Source organism: Agelaius tricolor, unplaced genomic scaffold (genome assembly GCF_023055355.1).
Source record: "Agelaius tricolor isolate 1412-34295 unplaced genomic scaffold, bAgeTri1.0.p SCAF_2, whole genome shotgun sequence".
Lineage (NCBI taxonomy): Eukaryota > Metazoa > Chordata > Aves > Passeriformes > Icteridae > Agelaius > Agelaius tricolor.
This window is the reverse complement of record NW_027269262.1, coordinates 74464488-74484899: the sequence shown is the minus strand read 5'-3', so window position 1 is coordinate 74484899 and position 20412 is coordinate 74464488. Positions and strand designations below refer to the sequence as shown.

The 20412-nt window shown below is 39.2% G+C and overlaps 1 protein-coding gene across 2 annotated transcripts in view; it reads left to right on the top strand.

The window, feature by feature from the left end:
• The first annotated feature begins 335 nt into the window (after positions 1 to 335).
• The window catches only part of INTS8 (integrator complex subunit 8), a 21333-nt gene continuing 1256 nt past the window's right edge, over positions 336 to 20412 (top strand). For both annotated transcript variants that reach the window (XR_011678372.1, XM_071421572.1), the window contains exons 1-23: positions 336 to 544; positions 1736 to 1910; positions 3829 to 3969; positions 4391 to 4462; positions 5596 to 5647; positions 5874 to 6056; positions 6621 to 6728; positions 7383 to 7535; positions 8089 to 8189; positions 8542 to 8683; positions 10425 to 10495; positions 10627 to 10802; positions 11544 to 11677; positions 12280 to 12390; positions 13059 to 13260; positions 13812 to 13933; positions 14956 to 15140; positions 16558 to 16591; positions 17249 to 17305; positions 17389 to 17450; positions 18100 to 18218; positions 19395 to 19498; positions 20153 to 20203. Coding sequence is in view for 1 of the 2 variants with exons in the window: in XM_071421572.1 (XP_071277673.1) it covers positions 415 to 544; positions 1736 to 1910; positions 3829 to 3969; positions 4391 to 4462; positions 5596 to 5647; positions 5874 to 6056; positions 6621 to 6728; positions 7383 to 7535; positions 8089 to 8189; positions 8542 to 8683; positions 10425 to 10495; positions 10627 to 10802; positions 11544 to 11677; positions 12280 to 12390; positions 13059 to 13260; positions 13812 to 13933; positions 14956 to 15140; positions 16558 to 16591; positions 17249 to 17305; positions 17389 to 17450; positions 18100 to 18218; positions 19395 to 19498; positions 20153 to 20203 (2685 nt within the window). In the remaining variant the exon portion in view is untranslated. The remainder of the gene's footprint in view (positions 545 to 1735; positions 1911 to 3828; positions 3970 to 4390; positions 4463 to 5595; positions 5648 to 5873; positions 6057 to 6620; positions 6729 to 7382; positions 7536 to 8088; positions 8190 to 8541; positions 8684 to 10424; positions 10496 to 10626; positions 10803 to 11543; positions 11678 to 12279; positions 12391 to 13058; positions 13261 to 13811; positions 13934 to 14955; positions 15141 to 16557; positions 16592 to 17248; positions 17306 to 17388; positions 17451 to 18099; positions 18219 to 19394; positions 19499 to 20152; positions 20204 to 20412) is intronic.

Sequence of the window (20412 nt, the reverse complement as noted above, 5' to 3'; positions counted from 1 at the left end):
ATGATTCCGTGATTTAAATCTGCCTCCATGGATCGAAGTCCTCAATTCTTTACCCTTTCATGAGGCTCATGGGCAGGAGTATGGAGGGTGAGCCATTTATCGGCCTGAAGGCTCACAGGGAGCACTGCGGGGACAGGACCGCAGTGGACGCAAAGGCAGAGGGACGGCTGCAGGGATAGGCAGGGATATGCGCCGAACGAGTGACTTGGTAAAGAAAACCACCGATTCCATGAGGCAGCCAGGCTGCTCTGCCGATAGGCCCGCTCCGCAGGGCCGCCCCACGGGGCCGCGCTCCCCGCGCCGCGGCGGGCGGGGCCCTCACGGGCCGCCTCCGAGGGGGCGCGGCCGGCGGCCATCTTGTGCGGCGGCGGCGGCGGCTGCGGGGCTGGTGGGGGTCTCTGCCGAGCGCCCGGCATGAGCGCGGAGGCGGCGGACCGGGAGGCAGCCACCTCCAGCCGGCCATGCACGCCGCCGCAGACGTCGTGGTTCGAGTTCGTGCTGGAGGAGGCGCTGCTGGAGCAGCACCTGCAGAAGCCCTCTCCCGGTGCGTGCCCTGCTGGCCGCCGCCTCCCCTCGGGCCCGGCCCCGCTCCCCGGCCCTTCCTGGGACCGGCTCGTTCCGGGGGCTGTGAGGCGGCACTGCGGGGGCTCTGCTGCGGTGCTGGGGGGAGCGGGGCAGAGGGAGCCGGGCACTGCCCGCGGCCGTGCGGCGGCATTTACCGCCGGCAATAGGGCGGGTTTTCTCATTTTACTTTATCCTTCCTATTTAGTAACTTAATTTCTTTGTCTTTCTTGTCTGGTTGATCGCTTTTCCTTTCGCGTATGTGAATGTTGTGTGCGGAAGTGTTGTAGTTTGTTTATTCGGTGGGAAGTGCTGCTCGTGCGCATCATTGCAGTTGGCAGCTGGTTTTCTGCCATTGGAGTCCTGTTAGTGGCAGGAGCTGAAGTCCTCCGAAAGGTTCAGTGCTGAAATTGCTCTCTGGACCTGGAATAAATAGAAATCTCGTCTGATGTATTATAAGAAAGTGGCCATATTTAAAATTACCTGATCTTTTGACAGTCGTAAGTGGTAGTCATCTTCTTCAGCACCCGAATTCTGCGAGGAGGTGGAGGAAACAGGAAAACCTGGGCCGATGTTGCCTCTACAAAAAGTCAATTTAAGCAGAATCTGTTTTGTAATGAATTAAGTAATTTGATAATACTTGCTTTATGTTTCACAAAGTTCAGTGAGAGTGTAATAGCTATGGGTTGACCTCCTTTTTCAAAAGAGCTGAAAGGAGTTGGCTATCTTATTGTAAGGGAGAGATTGGGTGCTTTTTCGATGCTGCTTTTTAACCAATCTGAAAGTATTTTCTAAATGTATTCAGAAGTACCAGCAATTGCTTGTAAATATACTTTATGTGCAGAGGATATAGTTTTTGTATCTTGTCTTTTCATTAGGCAGCATTTATTTTCAGTAGATGCAGGTATCAAAACATAATTAATACAAAATAGTGAAAATAAATAAAAGTGTGAGAGTGTGGTTACCGTGGTCAAGTGAACTTTAATGTTAAGCAAAGATATGTTGATAGTCTGATTTGAGTCACACATGCAGGACACCATTTGGGATTAGAATCTTCCAGGTAACAATGTCAGCACTATAAACACCAAGGATAAAAGAACTGTGTTCATAGCTAGGGAAAAAAATAATTTCTGGGCTTATAAAGAATTTGAGGAGTGGCTGTGTTTTCTTGCAGACCCGCCACCTGTGCAGCTAATTGTTCAGTTCTTGGAACAAGCTTCAAAACCATCAGTGAATGAACAGAACCAAGTCCAGCCACCACCTGATAACAAAAGAAACCGCATTCTAAAACTTCTTGCTCTCAAAGTTGCTGCTCATCTGAAGTGGGATTTGGATGTATTAGAAAAAAGGTATAGTCTTCATGCTAAGTTTACTAAATTGAAGTGGCCTGAGAAATTTATTTTAAAAAATAGAAATTTGTCTTGCTCCCTTTTGGGTGTGATAATTGAAATCAAGTTTTGTTTTAGCTGTAAGTTACAAAACAGTTTTGATGAAGGCAGTGCATCTGAACAAATTAACAGTGTTTAGAGAGGAAAACCAGCATGTCTTAGATGTTAAGATATGTACATGCAAGCTTCATAAAGATGAATTTGAGGTTATGTTTTCTTCAGTGACAAAACTAGCGTGAGTTTCCTTATTCTGACATGCTTGAAATTGGAAGTCTTGCTCCAGTGTTGTTGATGTGAATAACTCCATGTATCTCTGAAATGACTGTGGTTAAAGTAGACAGACCCCAGCTTTGCATCTTTCCTTTGGAAATTTCAGCTGAAAAATGGTCTGATGAGCTAGAACAGTCAAGAACTACTTCACTTTGGCAGTGCTATGCACATTAGGGAGCTGCACTTCACAGAATCACAGGATGGGTATGGTTGGAAAGAACCACAGTGGGTCATCTGATCCAGCCTCCCTGCTAGAGCTGGCTCATCCCAAAACACACTGCACAGGATTGTGTCCAGGTGATTCTTGTTCACACTTGGCTTCCTGTTTGCACTTAGGTAATGGCAGAAGTTCCTTATTCATTCACACAGGTCTCTTGCCCCCTTTATCTGTAATTTAATGTAAAATCTAAGCGGACAATAATTGCCCTGGTTCTAACTTGAATGCAATTGTAGAATCATTTAGGCTGGAAAGGAGCTTTAAGATCATTGAGGGCAGCTGTTAATTTGACACTGCCAAGCCTGCCACTAAGCCATTCCCTAAGTGCCACATCTGCATATAATTGAAATACTTTCAGGGTATGATGGTGACTCAGCCACTTCCCTGGGCAGCCTGTTCCAATGGCTAAGCACCCATTTGTTGAAAAACTTCATAAAATTCAATCAATTTCATAAAATTCAATCTAAACCTTCTCTAGCACAACTTGAGACCATTTCCTTTCATCCTGTCATTTGCCTGGAAGAAGAGATTGACCACCCACTTGCTACAACTTCCTCTTGGGGAGTTGTAGAGAGTGGTAAGGTCCCCTCTGAGCCTTCTTTTCTTCTGGCTAAACAGCCCCAGTTGCCTCAGCCACTGCTTGTAGAACATTTCTGATAGAACACAAGACCTAAAATTTGTTAAACAGATATCCTGGCTTTAGCTGCCAAAAGTGTAGTTTCACTGGTTGTTTTCAATACTTGTTGCAAAGCATGCAAATTTTTCACAAGATCAAAGGTACTTTTTGGCAGTAGCTGATCTAATTTCAAATAATGTCTAAATTAGTAATAATATTTTAGTTGTGTTAAATTATACCACAAAAGCTTGGAGCAGTGGAGTCCAGCCTGCATATCTTCTCATTTTATTAAGGAGAGTCCTGTCCCAGCTAATGTATGTTGTACTTACCACTATTCAAAAAGTTCCTAGTCTTAACTTTATGTGAGTGAAATTTCATTTGTGATGGAAATGGGGTTGCTTACCTTCAGGGAGTATGATCTGGGGCTGCTTTGAAAGAACTTCTTATTAGCTGGGTCGTGCTGTTACAGGTGACTGGATTATTCTGGTAAGGTGCCTGTGTGAGTAATGCAGTGGTGCAGAGTAGCAGTTCAGCTGTCAGGGCAGCTGAGCTACTGCTTTGGCCCATCCTCTTGGGCTTAATTTATGCAGCTAATACTGGTAACTGCTTTACATACCTCATCTCAAATGCTGAATAAACATCCCTGTGATGTTAAGTACTGAATAGTACTTAATAGTATTCAGTAAACTGTACTGAATAGTAGTGTACATTGTTTAGCATTCCATAAGTAGATTCACTCTATGGAGTATCTGATTCTGTCTTTTATTTTTTAATAGCTTGTCTGTTCCTGTCTTGAACATGCTATTGAATGAACTTCTGTGTATCAGCAAAGTTCCCCCAGGAACTAAACATGTGGATGTAGATCTGTCCAGCTTACCTCCAACCACTGCAATGGCAATACTACTCTACAACAGATGGTAAACTGCTACATGGCAATAATATAAAATCATTATGGAACAAAGCAATGCTTTCTTCTATCTGTATAATTGTATGTAGATGGAGAAAGAACCTTAAAGTACTAATAAGTGTTGTGATCTGTTGCTAGGTTATAGTGAAGGAGCTGAGTCTGAAAAGCTGTTCTAGAGCTGGTTTTCTTCTCTAAAAATAGTCAAGATAATGATTTAAACTCTCTCCTTACAAATATAAAAATCTTCATCTTTCAGCTTCTTATGGACATAAGAGCATTTCTTAGCTGCTAGATGTGCTCTTGAGTAAAGGATGTATTCTAATGGTATAATGTTTCTGAAATGGTAAACTGCTATTATCAAGAGGCCTGTAATCTGCTTATTACATTTCTGAGGCTAATACCATTCTTTACATATTTTTTCCCCTGTGTAGGGCCATAAGGACCATCGTTCAAAGTAGTTTTCCTGTAAAGCAAGTGAAACCTGGTCCACCTCAGTTAAATGTGTAAGTTACAGATATAATTAATTTGGATGTGATAGGTATTTTATAATCAGGAATGTAATTTCTAAGTGGATTGAATCATGATAATAACATACAGTTTCTAAAATGTCTAGTTGTTACATGGAAAACTTGGATTTATTTCAAGTCTATTCTCACTTTCCTGTCAGACATGCTTGGTACATATACTTGTCTGTTGTTCCGCTCTGTCAATGTTATAATCTCTGTGACTTTGTCATGGCATGAAAACGCAAGAGAGGTGACAATTTCCCTTGGCAGAATGCTTATGCTCTAGTTTAGATGGGGTACATTTCTTGCATTCTTTTGCATCCCTAACTTTCAGTAGTTTGCTTAATACGGTTGTTTTATTACACCATTTTGAAGCATTGTGTGTGATAACCTTAGAAATAATGAAGTATTTGCTTCATTAGGCAATAATTTGTAATTTAAAATCAATTTTGCGTTTTGCCTTCTAGAAGTTGTGAGGCTTTAGTAACAACTGGTCCTTGACTTTTATGTTACAGATTTCTCCAAAATTTGGAAGTAATTAAGTGGTGCTTTTTATATGTTTTTCGTTCATTTTACACTTAAGTGTTAGACCATACTTGTTTGAGAGAGTCTGTTTTTAAACATATTCCTCTTCCTCCTCATTTTACCATAGATCTTATATTGTCCTATATGTATCAGAGTCTGATCCTGAATAAAAAAAAAATCTGTGTGGGAAAATAATTGAAAAATACTTTTAATTTTTACATACGCATGTGAACATGCTTCTGCCCCTGACATGTTTGAGAAGATTTAAATGTTGAAGCTTCATGAGACTTGAGGCTGTGGAAGGTTTCTTCATTATTGTTTTGCTGTTGAATTGGTGTTAGCAATCTGATCTTGAAAAAAGGCAATGATAACTTTGCAATTTTTTGTTTTATTGAACCACATTCTCATACAAAACTATCTTTTCATTATAGGAGTTCTGTATTTCAGATATAGATAGATAAGAGCAGTCAGTGGTCCTGCATTATGATGTTCAAAATGTAGTTAAGCAATACCAAGCATGAATGAATTATTGTGATCGAGTACATGAAGTAATATGCAGATCTGCCTTATGACTGAATGCTTGACCTCTTGTATCTAACTTGCAGTATGAATCATATTCAGCAAGAAAAGGAACTAACTGAAAATATTTTGAAAGTGGTGAGACTCTTTTCCCTTCATATTTTTGCTCAAATTTGCATGTAAATATGAATTTCTTTATTGTACAAGAAATACAAAAGCCAATTCTACATTGTATAGAATTTTTAAAGGGCTTTTTTTAAAACTATCCTTTTACTGAGCTGTTTAAAATGTAGCATTAACTGAAACCCAGAGTTAAACTCGAGACCAAGAGGTTAATTCTTTAAATGCATTTGAACTATTACAGTTGAAGGAGCAGGCTGCTGATTCCATCCTGGTCCTGGAAGGAGCACTTAAATTAAACAGAGATCTTTATGTCCATACTATAAGAACTCTGGATTTATTGGCCATGGAACCTGGGATGGTGAATGGAGAAACAGAGAGTTCCACAGCTGGACTGAAAATCAGTGCAGAGGAGATACAGTGCCAGGTAGCTCACATTTTGTACTACAGCTTTCAGTTTATACGGCTTTCAATTTATACTTTTTTCTTTTAGAAAAAGTGTTAAGTAATAATTTTGAGGTAAATCATCTGGTTTTTTTTTTTTATTATTATTCCTTGTGTTATTTTGGGTTTGATTTTTTTTTTTGTTTGTCTGTTGGTTTCTTTTGTAATGCAATGAAATAATACTGGCTTCATTTTTACATTTTAGAACTTTTTTTAACCGTTGTAACTGTTGTTACTTCCCACTAACCTCTCACTTTTGCCCTCTCAAATCCCTGGAATAACCCATTATATGACAAGGACAGCTTATTGCATTGTTTTCAATGATTATGGGGAAATCATTCTTTAATTTTGTAATGCTTGTGCAGAATTACTCAGACTGATAAAGGGGAAGCAATTGAAGTATGTGGGGTAAGGTGTGTAGTGTATCTTGGTAAATTAGATAAAAGTAGGAATAGTTTAAAGTACATGCAACGTTTGAGCTGAAATACTTAATTGACTTGGAACATGATGTCCAAGACTGTGTGTTTGATATCAGTGCTCTTTGCAGGTTTGCTATGATTTGGGTGCAATCTATTTCCAGCAAGGATCCACAAATGCAGCTGTTCATGAAAAGGCTAAGGAAAAGTTTTTCAAAACAAAGGAGTTGATTGCAAAGGTAAGAAGTGTTCTTTTTGCATGTGTATTCAACTCTTTTCTAAGAAAACGCCTTGTCTAAATTATTGCTTCCTTCTTTAGCAGTTTAATAACTCTTAATGGTACACAGAGTTTTTAAAGGAACTTCCTGAAGTTTTGAGAGTAATTTTTTTCTCGTTGTGCCTGGTTTGAAATTATATTAATTGTTTGTAATATATTGCTGCTTTGTTCTACCTTTTGTAATGAATAGTCTTTTACACAAATTGTATTGATGCAAAAAATGTAGAAATGACATCTCCAGTGCTAATAGTAACTTGACTGAACAGTATATCCTGTGTCCATAGTGATGATGTGTTTTTGAGGAAGGTAACCATACAGCACTTCTTTTTTTCTTTTTTTTTTTTTAAATCTGACTTTCCCTTGGAAATCAGATTCTCTGTGTTCTAACCTTTTAAAGAAAGTTCATCTTACTTTATAAGTATGGTTTGCTTCCTTTTTTTTGTTTCATATTCATATTTTCAAAACTTCAAAATTCCAATTTTTATTTAAATGAAGTGTGTAAATGTACATTCTTTTGTTCTTTTGCTGTTGGAAATTGTGAGTCTCTGTTTCTGAATTAAGCATATATTTCATAATACTTCAGCTACTAAGATCTGCTGTAACTCTTACTTTTCAGAATGGCTCATCATCACTTCATTTTACCATAGATGAAGAACGATTAGCTGGGTACTGTCAAGCTTGTGAAGTTCTTACCTCATCTGATGATGCATCTCAACAGGCAACTCCATACAGTAAAATCCACAGCTGTATGAAATCTGGCAAATACCAGGTAGAATGCCTAAACAAACCCATGTGTATATGAGGGGGGTTTTATCATTCTTTGTGGAGGATTCCACTTGAACTGGTATGGATTTTAAGAAATGTTAAATGGCAATTTAACCATTTACATACTGTTTTAAGTCCTATGTGTTCAGGAATATAACATAATCTGGTACATATTAGATTAAAATATCTTGGATTCCATACAATGGTAAATAATTCCTGCCAGCTGAGATAAGAGCTTTTCAGGTAATTCTTTGAGTCTTGAGAATTACTCTTTCAGCTAATTCTCAGGTTCTAATTCCTTGAGTTTCAGAGACTGTTGCTACTTACATGTGCAAGTTTGTTTTGGTTTTTTTTTTTTTTTTTTTTTTTTTTTTTTTTTTTTTTGATTATAAAGAACTACTTCTGTTACTTGACTCCTTTTTGATTATTCAGTTAATTTAGTATTAAATATGGATGTGAGATGCTTCTCTTAGTTTCCTCATTTTTACCAGATAAAATAATTTTCTGTCTGGTTCTTCTGCATTATGCATTCACTATTCCAATTGTTTTTGTTATAGGACTTAGTGAAGATATTCCTTGAAGACAACCTAACCCTCAGTTTACCTGAACAATTCAGACAATCAGTGCTGAGAGAACTCTTCCAAAAAGCTCAGCAAGGGTGAGACACTAAATTATAATCAATGTTCAGTGAAGATGAAGAGCAATTTTCATTGGTTATATTTTTTGTGGAAAGTATGTAAAATCTTTTAACAACAAACTACTTACATCCATGAAACTTCTGCCTTCATTTCTATTAGTGGTAGTCTAAACTACATTTTACATCACGCCACAGCTCCTTGGTTGTATCTCCCTGTGGCCATAGATGGAAAAATGTAATGCACAGTTAATTTTATGTTAACAGTTAATTTTATCACTTGACTGATTCTTTAAAAATTTTTTTTCCACCTGCTGTGATACCACTCTTTGTGTGTCAGAGCTGTCCTGTGATCTTCAGTTCTGTGTTCTTGCAGGAATGAGGCTCTGGATGAAGTCTGTTTCAAAGTCTGCGTGTGCAACACAGTCTGCGATGTATTACAAGGTCGAATAATTGATATTCAGTTTTGTCAACTGTTCCTGAAACCCAGCAAAGAGAAAATAGACTTCCTTCTTGAGGTAAAACTTTAACCTAAAATTGGAAGTGAAAATGATATTTAGTGAGAGATTTCTTGCCCCACATAACTATTATTATTGCAAGTGATGCTCTTTCTGAAGCAGAGAAAGGTCACTTCTCAAACATTATTCAACTTATTTGCAGTTAGTACAGCTCCACTCAGTGATCAGTTCTGCATCTGTTGTTCTTAGCTCTGTTTCCATCTGTCAGGGAGGATCTAGTGGAGAGCTGTTGCTTCAGGCTGTATTTGAACTCACTGCTATTCCTGACATTGTTCCACTGAAACAGATATTCAGCAATATCGCTACATAATTTAACAAAGAATCAAATTCTCCAAAACAGAGAGAATGAGTAGAAAAAGTACCTGTGGAAGGGGGACCACTTTTCCCTTATCAGCTTTGTTGTAGAAGTTAGCATGTGGTAAAGTGATCCTGAGTTACTGCTATGTGTGAGACCTACACTGTTACCCTTAGTGAAGCTTTTTAGGAAACTGATATTGCTTAAACGAAACTTAATCCTTTTATTGCTTTGCTGTTATTTTAATGTCTTTTATTAATTTGAGCCTAATTCTTTTGCTTGTCTCTTCAGTCATTTGGCAAAAAATTAACTGGTGTTACTCTCTACTGCAGAGCAAGTAAAAGCTTACATCAACTGCTCTGATTGGGACTGAAACATGCTTCTAAAAAAATTATTGCAAGCTGACAGATTCAACTATCTAGTTATTTTTCAACTGCTAGTTTAAAAAAAAAAACCCTAAGTCCTAGTGAATCTTATAATTTTGCACTTAGAAATACTTCATTTTTAAACTCATGTGCTAAATGATCTTGTGTGGCACTCAGTGTCAGTGCTTCTGTATACCAGGGGAGTAGGAAAAAGGAGTCTGACAGAAGATGACAGTTGCCTGAAACATCCTGTCTTGTGTACAGGTTGAAGGAAACTGATCCATATGTGATGGCAGTAGCTTTTATCAGGTTTACTTCAGAGACAGTCTCATTTCACACAGTTGTACTGAGATTTTGTCAGTCAAATCTTATCTTACTTTCTTTGGCTTACAAGAAACCCTTGGGAGCTGGTCTCATCTCTACAATTAGAGTAACTGAGTCATGACAGGGTTACACAGAGCAAAACAGAAATATTTGTTTGATTCTAGATTAATTAGGGTAACCACCCAGCAATGCTGCACTTGGTTCCCACCCAACAGCACTTAGCAGATTCAAAAATTGCTCTACAAAGTAAAAACAACAGACAGGCCAAAAGAGTTGGAATTGTTCAGGGTGGAGAAGCAAAGGCTCCAAAGGGATCTTGGAGAACCTTCAGGTTCCTCAAGGGGACTAGAAGAAGCTGTTTTGCATTTTGTTATGGGACAGGACAAGGGTAATAGGTTCAAACTCAAAATGGCAGATGAAATATTAGGAAGAAATCCTTTACAGTGAGGGTGGTGAGGCACTTGAACAGGTTGCCCAGAGAAGCTGGATGCTCCATCCCTGGAAGTGTTCAAGGCCAGGCTGGGCGGGCCTTTGGGCAACCTGGTCCACAGAAAGGTGTCCCTGCCCATGGCAGGGCTTTTAGAACTGGATGATCAAAACCATTCCATGATTCTATAACTTTGTTGCCTCACCTGAGAGAGAGGTTTACTGTCTGTTACTACTTGTGAGACAGAAAGCTGGTCAGTAACACTGGCTGTAACTAAATATTATAAATGTGCAAGGGGGCTGCTTAGTTATTTTCTGCTTTCTTTTCCAGGTTTGTTCAGGGTCAATAAACTTGGAAAGTGCTTCTGAAGAATTGAAGAGAAGAATGGCAGCATTTCTCAAGTATGTACCCATATTAAGATAACATGAATTTGCAAGCAGTATAATACAGCACAATAAATATTTCAAGAACTTATAACTGGAAAAATAAGCACTTTTTTCTGGCCTATGTACTAACATTTTGATTTGTTTAGAAACTTGTGTTTGGGCATGGAAGATCTTCAGTTTGTCTTCATGATTTCATCTCATGAGCTTTTCATAAAACTACTGAAAGACGATGAACGGAAGCTGCTCATTGACCAAATGCGGAAGAGATCTCCTCGAATCAATCTGTGCACAAAACCTGTCACTTCTTTTTATGATATCCCAGGTAACTTTCACAGCATTTTCATTAACTGCAGACAGTGTCCTATTTCCATGATGAGAACCTTGAGGTTACAAAGTGCAGGTCTGTTCTCAAAAAACTTTAGAATGTTTTTAGAGGCAGTACTTCCTGTTGTTGGTTGGTGCATGTCCCACTTGTTCAAGAATTTGGCTGCTACTTGCTTGTTTCTCAAGTTAGTGTAATACATAAGATCAAATGAATATGTCCTGGGTGACAGAGTGAGAGAGCATGGCATTAGTTTGAACAAAATGTGGCTGTGGCAGCTCTTCCCAGAAAGGGAACCCTGCCTCTGGACTTTACATACATTAATGATGACGTGACTGTGTGGTAAGCTGGACCCAGGAGTGCCATCTGAATGAAATTTTTAACCTACCAAAGTGAACCAGTTAAATTCCCCAATACAGCTGGCTGGTTGTGCAGCTGCACAAGTCAAAGCTAACAAGAGGTGCCAAAGGCCTTACCTTTTCTGATCTTGAATCTTTGCTCTGCTATAGCAAGAGTGGTCAGAGCTGCTGGAGTGAGGAAGGGGATTGCAAGCAGCCCTTTAGGTCAGGGTGAAGGTAGCACAAGGTATTTGTCAGAGGACACAAAAGGATGTCTGGACTTACGGAAGCATGATATATCTGCTGTTCTTACTATGTTCTGATTGAAGTGTTATATACTAAAGAATTGGAAGTATCTATATTGAGAAGAAATGTGCTGAAGACCTGGTTACTTTTCTTCCAGCTTCAGCAAGTGTCAATATTGGCCAGCTTGAACATCAGCTCATACTGTCAGTGGATCCTTGGAGGATTCGCCAGATCTTGATCGAATTGCATGGTATGACCTCAGAACGCCAATTCTGGACCATTTCTAATAAGGTAACTTAGCTCATGTGCTCACAAGAGACTATAATTCAAGGACAGGTTAGGTATCATACTGCAGTGAACAAGAAACATTTTCTCATAGATCCTCAGGGTGACTTATCTTTTCTCTCTCTGCATAGTGGTGGTTTAATAAGAATAATGATACATATCTTAACACACATTCTATGTGAAGAGTGTTACAAAAAACCTATAGCCTTTGTTTTAAGGAATTACTGGCTGTATCACAAGCTTTCCTTATGAGAAAAGATGTTTTTGTAGCTTGTGCTTTTAGTGTTCTGACTACATAGCAATATTGTTTTAGCTTAAATTTCTGTCATTAGAAGGTGGGAGCAGGAGAGAAGAGGACTTTGTTTAAGCAAAGATTTCTTGTCTTTTTTTTTAGCTCCTCCCTTTAATTACTGCATATTCAGAGTGTGAACAAAGGGTTATCGGGCGTTTTTATCATATTTCTAAATGAACCATGCATTACTTGTGATGAAATGTAAAGACAGGAATTGGCAGTAATTTTCAATATTTGGGGTTTGTTTATGTTGTTTTAAACAGTGATGTGAATTCTAAACTTGTTTCTGTGCAAATCCTATGCATTTCTCTCCCAGTGGGAAGTACCAAATGTTTACGGCAGTGTTATTTTAGGAATCAAAGACAGTCTGACTAGGGATTTGGTCTACATCCTGATGGCGAAAGGATTACACTGCTGTGCCATTAAGGTGAGCAAGCCATATGAGCTTACTGGTTGGTTTGGACAATTGAATCTTAATAAAATGGAAAATTTTAAAGCCCTTTTTTAGAAAAAGAACTGAAAAATTGGGTGGTGAGGGAGATATTGTGACAAGCTCCATGTGTTGTGTAATGGATAAGGATTTCTGTCTCTCAAAGTTTCATCAGCAGAGCAAAGATGATGGCTTTCCAGTGAGTTGGGCCTGGAGATAATTTCATTCATATAAAGTTTTGATTATGTTGTTCTAGATCGTGTGGCATCTACATCCAGTGGTGATTTGATTTACTGATATGAAGTGTGGTTCTTTTGAATAAGTGTATTACATAAGGAATTTATTGGAATACTGTTCTGTTTTCCTTGTAATTGACAAATTTGCTAAACTGCAGCTAAAACAAAATTGTACCAAGCCTACCAGTAGTTGGTTCTAGCATGTTTTTGCTTAAACTCCTTGTTTTGTTTTCAGAAGATCTGGAACTCTTAAGCTTAATAGCAAGTCCAAAGGACTCATAAGTAGACACTGTGAGATACTTGAGCAATGCTGATGCTAATGGGTGCTGAGGCTGGTTCAGCCAAGATAGAGCTGATTGCACTTTAGCTGGTAGTATTTCCCCTTATGAATTTGTTAGGAATCATTAATGCATATAATTTTTATTGCAGGATTTTGTCCATGCAAAACAGCTTTTTGCTGCTTGTTTGGAACTTGTGACAGAGTTTTCTCCAAAGCTCCGTCAGGTCATGCTCAATGAAATGCTGCTTTTGGACATTTACACTCACGAAGCTGGACCTGGTGCTTCTGGAGAACGCCCTCCTTCTGATCTTATAAGCAGAGTCCGAGGATATTTGGAAATGAGAGTACCTGGTAAGTACATTACTGTCTTTCTGAGGATGCAGTAAAGCACAAACCTTGAGAGAATGGGAAAAAATCCACAGCAAAATAAAACAACTTTGTATTGCAGATGAACCACTTAGGTGTGTAAGTGGAAAAACAGACTTTCACACTGGTTTTAGTAAGTCTTCAGAAGTTTTATTAGTTTTTAGAATTTGGAAGTGAGCATGATGCCTACCTGTTGCTAAACATTGACAGTTTCTATTCAGTGCCACTTAAAGGACTTGAACAGGATAAAGATCTCTGCACTTCTGCCGAAGGGTTTTGCCAGTTGTTAAAGCTTTCTCCTGGTTTCACAAGAAGAGAGTAACATGGTACTGTTGTGATTAGGTGAAACCCTTGTTGCTTCTGATTTCCAGAGGTGAGGTCTCCCGTTGGGCTAAGCATCATATTTTCCTGTGATAGCTGTGGAGCAAAAACAGCTGATTAGAGGGAATTGGATATGCTTATTTTCATACAACACCATTTTACAACACTGTTTTCTCAAAAATAAAAAGTTAAACAAAGAATCCCTTTCCTTTTAGATATTCCTCTTCGACAAGTTATAGCTGAAGAATGTGTTGCCTTCCTGTTAAACTGGTGTGAGAATGAGTATTTGACCATGCAAGTTCCATTACCTCTGGTTCAGACTAATCCTTATGTGAAGGTAACAAGTGCTCAGTCTCAAGGCTTTCTCAGACTGTAATTGACTTTTTTTTTGTTGAAGTATTTTGTACTTTTCAAAGCAAGTACCCTTCTGCTTAAGAGTGTGGGGCTCTGTGGCTGTAATGAATTAAGTATGGGGTAGAACATAGTAGGGCTAAGCAACAAGCATGTTTAGAACTTGACAAAAAACATGGAAGCTGTGCTGCAGGAGCACATGAAATCTTGGCCCTTGTTGTCTGCCAGCTAAGGTTGGTTCCATCAGGGGTGTGTGGTTATGATCCATGGTTGAAAAGCTGTAGCACTTCCTAAAGGACTCTCCTCTCAGCTGGAATTCAGCCTAGGTTTATGTAAGAAGTATGAGAAGTGTGCAGATCTCTGTTTTCAAGTCTGGCTTTCTTTCTGTTCCTGAGATACTTGTGTTCCAAATGCACTGTAAGAGTTCTGGTTTTTTACCCAACGCTGGTGTTTGAATTTTTGGAGACATTCAAGCCCTGCCTTCTTTGAAACTTTGTTTTCAAAATTGTTTTGCACCAATGTTTCTACTTCACAGTTAGGCCATGGAGCAGAAGGCAGGTTGTATTACAGGACAGGTTCGTTTTTACCCTGCTCTACTTACCTATGATACTTCCTAATTTCTGTTCTGAGGTTCAGCTTTTTTGTATAACCATTGTGCCAGTTTCAGTTAAGATTACTTACTATATGGAAGTTAAATGAGTTCTAAAGAGACAGTCTTCATTAACCCATATTTTATGGGGGTTAGGTTTTATGTAATTTATGTTTGTTTTCTGGAGCTTTTAATAATGAAATACACACCAAGGAAGCTAATAAATGGAAAAATGCTCTGTTTAATTCCTGTTCTCCAGCTTCTTCATCAGTGTTCTCTGCTGCAAAATTTAGTCACATTCCTTTGTAGTTCATAATTTAAACTCACTTGCTTAGCCATTTAAAGGCCAGTAATTCCTTTGCTGTAGATGATATGCAGAGGAGCCTTAGTTCCTGTATTTTTTCTGTTGCATTGCATAGCTGGGCCAGTTGCTGGCTGCTACGTGCAAGGAACTGCCAGGTCCCAAAGAAAGTCGACGCACAGCTAAAGATCTCTGGGAAGTTGTTGTACAAATCTGCAGTGTATCCAACCAGCACAAACGTGGCAATGATGGAAGAGTGAGTTTGATAAAACACAGGGAGTCTACATTGGGTATTATGTACAGGTACGGTTCTAAAATTATTTTTGAAGATGGCTTGAATGGTTTGTTTGATCCCATGTTCTCGTCAAAAATTGTCTGGATTCCACTATCAGAGTGATGGCAGCAGCTAAAGATCTGAGTAAAAATCCTGTCCACTGTGGGAGTTGAGTATTAGGAAGGATGTGCTGGCTTTCCTTTTCAGAGGCAGAAGAGGAGTGTGTGGGATGCAGCTCTCCCTGCAGAAACTGAAGCATATGTGGCTGTGCTCCCATTATAACCAGTAAAGTCAATGGCATCTAGGGGGCAGTAGAGCTGATGGCTGGAGGTATCTGCTTTGCAGCAAATTGAATTATTGTGTATCAGTTTTATACTTTTATAGCTGTATCAGGCACATACCTCACAGCATGGGTATCTATACTTAGCTTTGTTTGTGAGTCTAAAGTTAAATGTTACTCAGTCTTGAAATGAAATTCTAATTCAGCTAAACTCTGCAGAGTAAGAAAATCAAATTACTCTGCTCAAGAGTCTTCTCTGTCAGACACCTTAGCAGCCTTAGCCTCAAATGACTGATTCAGAACTCTCTGATTTGTCCAGTGCTGGCATCTGATTTGTCCAGTTCTTGGCCTGTTCTGAAGTCTGAGCCATATAAGTTGTCTAATATGGTACAGTTTGGCTTGTGTGACTGTATTGAGCAGCTTTCCACGTTAAAGCCTTGGGAGAGGTGCCTCTGTCAAACCTCTGTGTCTTTGCCTTCCTTGTGCTAATCAGGTTAAGGTGAGCTAAAGGCCAGCTGCATTTGCTTACGCTGCTCTGGGGCAGGTGTAGGGGGTACCAACGTGCTGCAGCTTCCAGTTGTGTACTCTGGCAAGGAAAAGGAGTACAGCTGTACTCCAGGTTACTGAACCTTTCCTCATCCCTCTGATTCAAACAAAAAGGGCAAGTAAAGGGCAGTGACCCTGTTGTTATTATGGAAAAAAGTAGTGAAAACTTTTCCGAAGGTTGTCCTTGTCTTGATTGTCCTGTGGTGACAATTTCTGATGTTCATTACAAGGAAACTGAAGTACATTGTAAGTGATCACTGTGTACCCTCTTCTGTAAGTGTGTAGGTCATTGCTGCAAAGCTAGCTTGGGGAATTGCAGTACAGTTCAATTGATTTCCCCTTTAGAGTCAACCCTTTGGTTGCCTTCTGTGATTTTCATGCCTTTTATAGCTTGGTAGAAGAACATATTTAACCTATTTTTGGTGTAAAATTTGCTAGTAACTGTATTAAAGTGAATGGGCTGGTCTAACATTTTCATTTACATGCCCTACATTTTCAACTTAGAGGTGAAGGGGTATTTTAGCAGGTGAAGAATTTTCTCTACTGACTCTTGTTTTAAGTCTGCATATATTCTTTATTGTGGATGATTACTTACACGGTTATTTGTGTCCCTAATTTAGGAGTGAATTGTTGTCCTTCATCAAAAAGCTTCGGGTAAGTCAAATGGTGTTGAAAATATGTTTGCAACCAAAGCATCCTTTTGGTGTAGTATTTTTCTGGAGTTTTTGTGTTAAATTCCAGAAAATCTAACAGTTATATGGGTGCTTTGTATGGCTGAAAAACGTCTGAGTTTGCTATACCTGGCATACAGCAGTGTGGAATAGCTTGTAAAAAAATTACCCTGAATTCTGATGGAGATCTGTTTACATTGGGAGTGTATTTTATTGCAGCTGTCACAAAGCAAAGCATTCCTTTTGGAGGGAGACAGAAGCTGCTACATGCATCATACTAAGCAGCAGAAGTAAGAAGGAGGGAAATTGTTTATAGCTTCTGGGTTTGTAAATGCATAGAAAGTTGTAGTAAACCTAGCTTAAGTTTAAGGTTAGGTAGTAATCACAGAAACAACATAAAGATGCATAAAACAAAAGTAAAGTTTACATTCAAGGAGTCATTCAGGAAAATCTGAAGTAATTAAAAGCTTTCTACACAAACATTCTTGCAGTATCCTTGTGTTGCAGATCTCTTAACAAAATATTGTCCTATTTCAATAGGGAACTGTAATGAGTGCATAACTTCTTACATAGTTTTAAAGCTTAGGGAAGAAAGTGGAGTTTTGTCAGTTCATGGGAATATTTTTTTTTCCCCCTGCAGGAACCATTGGTTCTAACTACAATATTGTCCCTGTTTGTCAAACTTCATAATGTTCGGGTTAGTATATATTGGCAAAGTCTTTCTTGGTTTTCTTGAAATGTTTCTTGTTCTGATTTCTCACACCATCTTTCTTCTCTTAGGAAGACATTGTGAATGATATTGCAGCAGAACACATTTCTATCTGGCCCTCATCCATCCCCAAGTAAGATGATGATTAAAATCACTTTTTTCAAAATGCTGTATGTGATGGGTTTGGTCCCAGTTACTGTTACTGTGGTTTCTCCAAGTAAAGGCATCACTGCCCCCATTCTGTCTCTGGGAAGGTTGGTTTGAGGACGTGGAGAGTTTTGTTCCTAGTTTGATGGTCCTGATGGAGATAGGGGAAAGAAGAAAGAGGAGAAGAAAAAATATGGCTTTTAATCTGTGTGCTTTATTGAACTATATGTTCACTATATCTGAACTATATAATACTTTAATATGGAATCACTAATATTTTTTGAGATGTGTTTGAATAATAGCCAAAATAGGAAGTAGCAAATGGTACATATTGATTTATTCTGACTATATTGAACTGCATTTCTCCACTGAAATTTAGAGGCTCTGTGGGGTGGGATCTCAGAATCTGGTTTAGTTCTGGCCTTTTGTTCAAGCCTGTGAATGCTGTATTTGTTCAGTCAGATTTACTGTATTGTAACAACAGTAGTCTTAGTCAACACAAAATCCTTTCTGGAGTTAGTTATGCTTCACACTTAGGGCAAGGTGCTTTGGACTTCAACTAGAGGGGAAATCGTTAGTGGTTAAAAAAACAAAGCAGTAATTTAGGAATTATTTTTCTTTCTTTTTCCTTTTAGTCTTCAATCAGTGGACTTTGAAGCTGTAGCTATTACAGTAAAAGAGCTGGTCAGCTATGCCTTGACTATCAATGCAAACAACCACTTCTGGTTAATTATTCAGGCAGATATTTATTTTGGTAAGTGAAACCAATGTCTGTGTTTAACATGTGTAGAGGAGCCTTGCTGCTCTGAGATTTGTTTGACATAACCTTCCTTGTATTTCCTTTTATGAAAAGAAGTTTAAGTGATATATGAGTTTAAAATCTTCAGATGCAGTGGTGTTGGTGGATTTGTCTGGGAAGGTGTCTAAGCCCAGAGATAGCCTGAGCTTCTGATAGGTCATGCAGACTTGCTTTTAGGGTAAGGAAAACTTTGATAGTTACCCTTAACTTCACTCTTCTAGTGCAGTTGGTCCTTGAGTGGTGTAATTGTGCAAAACCATTCAGTGTTTTATAAGTGAATGGAAAGTTGTGAATAGTGGTTGCTTTTAAATGTGGAGATCAGCTTCAGTGGAGCACAAGATGAGCAGAGTGGAGAGGATCTGTATTTTATATAGGCAAGTATCACGGGTTTGTGAATGAGGAAGTATGAGGAAGGGTTTGTAAATGAGGAATAGCTACAGCTTTATAACCCTTGGGGTAAGAGGAGGAGTCTTAATGCAGTGCTCAGTGCTGTCATGTTACATGTGGGAGAGTGATTCAGGGTTATAAACCTGTTTTCCAGTGTTTATTGCCTGTACAAAGTGCAGCAGCACCCCAGAAGGAGGACATTTATGCAGGGAGCCTCAGAGCTGGTGTTTGAAAGAGCAGTGGTTGGAGCAGTGGCAGTGGTCTGTATTTCAGCAGCCATGGGCAAGGAGGCTGCTCTGCCACAGAGCCCCAGAGGCTGCTGCCTTCTCTGCAGCGCAGGAAGGGATTTCTGGGAGTGAAGTAGTGCGGAGCCATGAGAGTGCTGTTCTCTCACTCACACCAACTCAACTCCTTCACTACCGTGTGTGCTCAGCTCACTGAAGACAAACTTCCACTCTAAGGCTGATGGATTCAAGATCAACTGCCTGAAAAAAATAAAAAGTAATCTCCAAAAGGCAGAAATTTGCCTGTGGTGCTATTTCCCTGATTGTATAGTTTTTCCATCTACCGCTATGTAACCACTTTGTGTGTCCATGCGTTTTAAACAATGAAGCACAAGTCATTTTCCCAGTAGAATTCAGCTATGAGATATGTATCTGAATAATTCTATAAACAATTAATCTGATTATTAAATAACTGCTGTATTTACTTTTGAGACCTTATTTTGCTTTTTTCCCTTGGCAGCAACTAATCAGTATTCAGCAGCCCTTCACTATTACCTACAGGCAGGAGCTGTATGCTCGGACTTCTTTAATAAGATGGTGCCACCAGATGTATACACAGACCAGGTGAGCTGAAGTGGGATTTGCAGAAATCTCTCTTTGGATTCAGTCAGCATCCTGATTCTATGTAGAGGCAAAAGTGTCCAGCACAAATACTTTCCTGTAGCATGTGAGGTGTTCTATCTTGATGCATTTAGGAACACATGTCCTCAGCAGTCCTTTTCTTTTTTGGCTTGTTGCTTGAAAGCCAGAGAAAATCTGAGCCTTCTCCTTTGCTGAACCACAGAAGGCTTTTCTGTTAGTTCATAGAGCCTGCAGAGCTGTATGCTGGGAAAGCACCGCGGGACACCAGGGCAGTGGAGAGCAAATGGAAAAGCCCAGAGCACCATCAGTGTGTGGTGTGACCATCCCTGGCTCATCCCTGCAGAGCCACACCGTGCTGGGCAGGGCTGGGGCCAGAGCTGCTCAGGACAGTGCAGCAGCCCTGCCTCACCAGCACTGCTCACCTGAGCTCCAGCTGCTGAGAACATTGGATCCTACTGTGCTGGGAATCCCTATAGTGATGAATAGGGATGTGCTAAAGCCTGGGAGTTCTAGGGGGTAGAAGAATGTAGATAGCTGTTTAGGTGGTTCCTCAAAGTAAAAAAGAAAACAATAAAAATTGCAGTTTGTTCCAAAACAAGCATTTCAGAATGTGTTTTGTTTTTAACCTTTCTGTAGGTGATAAAAAGAATGATCAAGTGTTGTTCTTTACTCAATTGTCACACCCAGGTAAGATGCGAAACATGGCATTTACTAAAAAATTTGCTTATAAATATTTATATAGGGGATAAATTTAAAAAATACTAAATTCAACTTCCCTTGGAAATACAAACTCAGTAGAGTAGGCTTTGTTACCTTTGCTTCTGGGTCGGTTAGAGGACTAAAATTAGTGAATAAATAAACACATACTTGGAAATGTAAAAAGTAGAAGTAGTCTT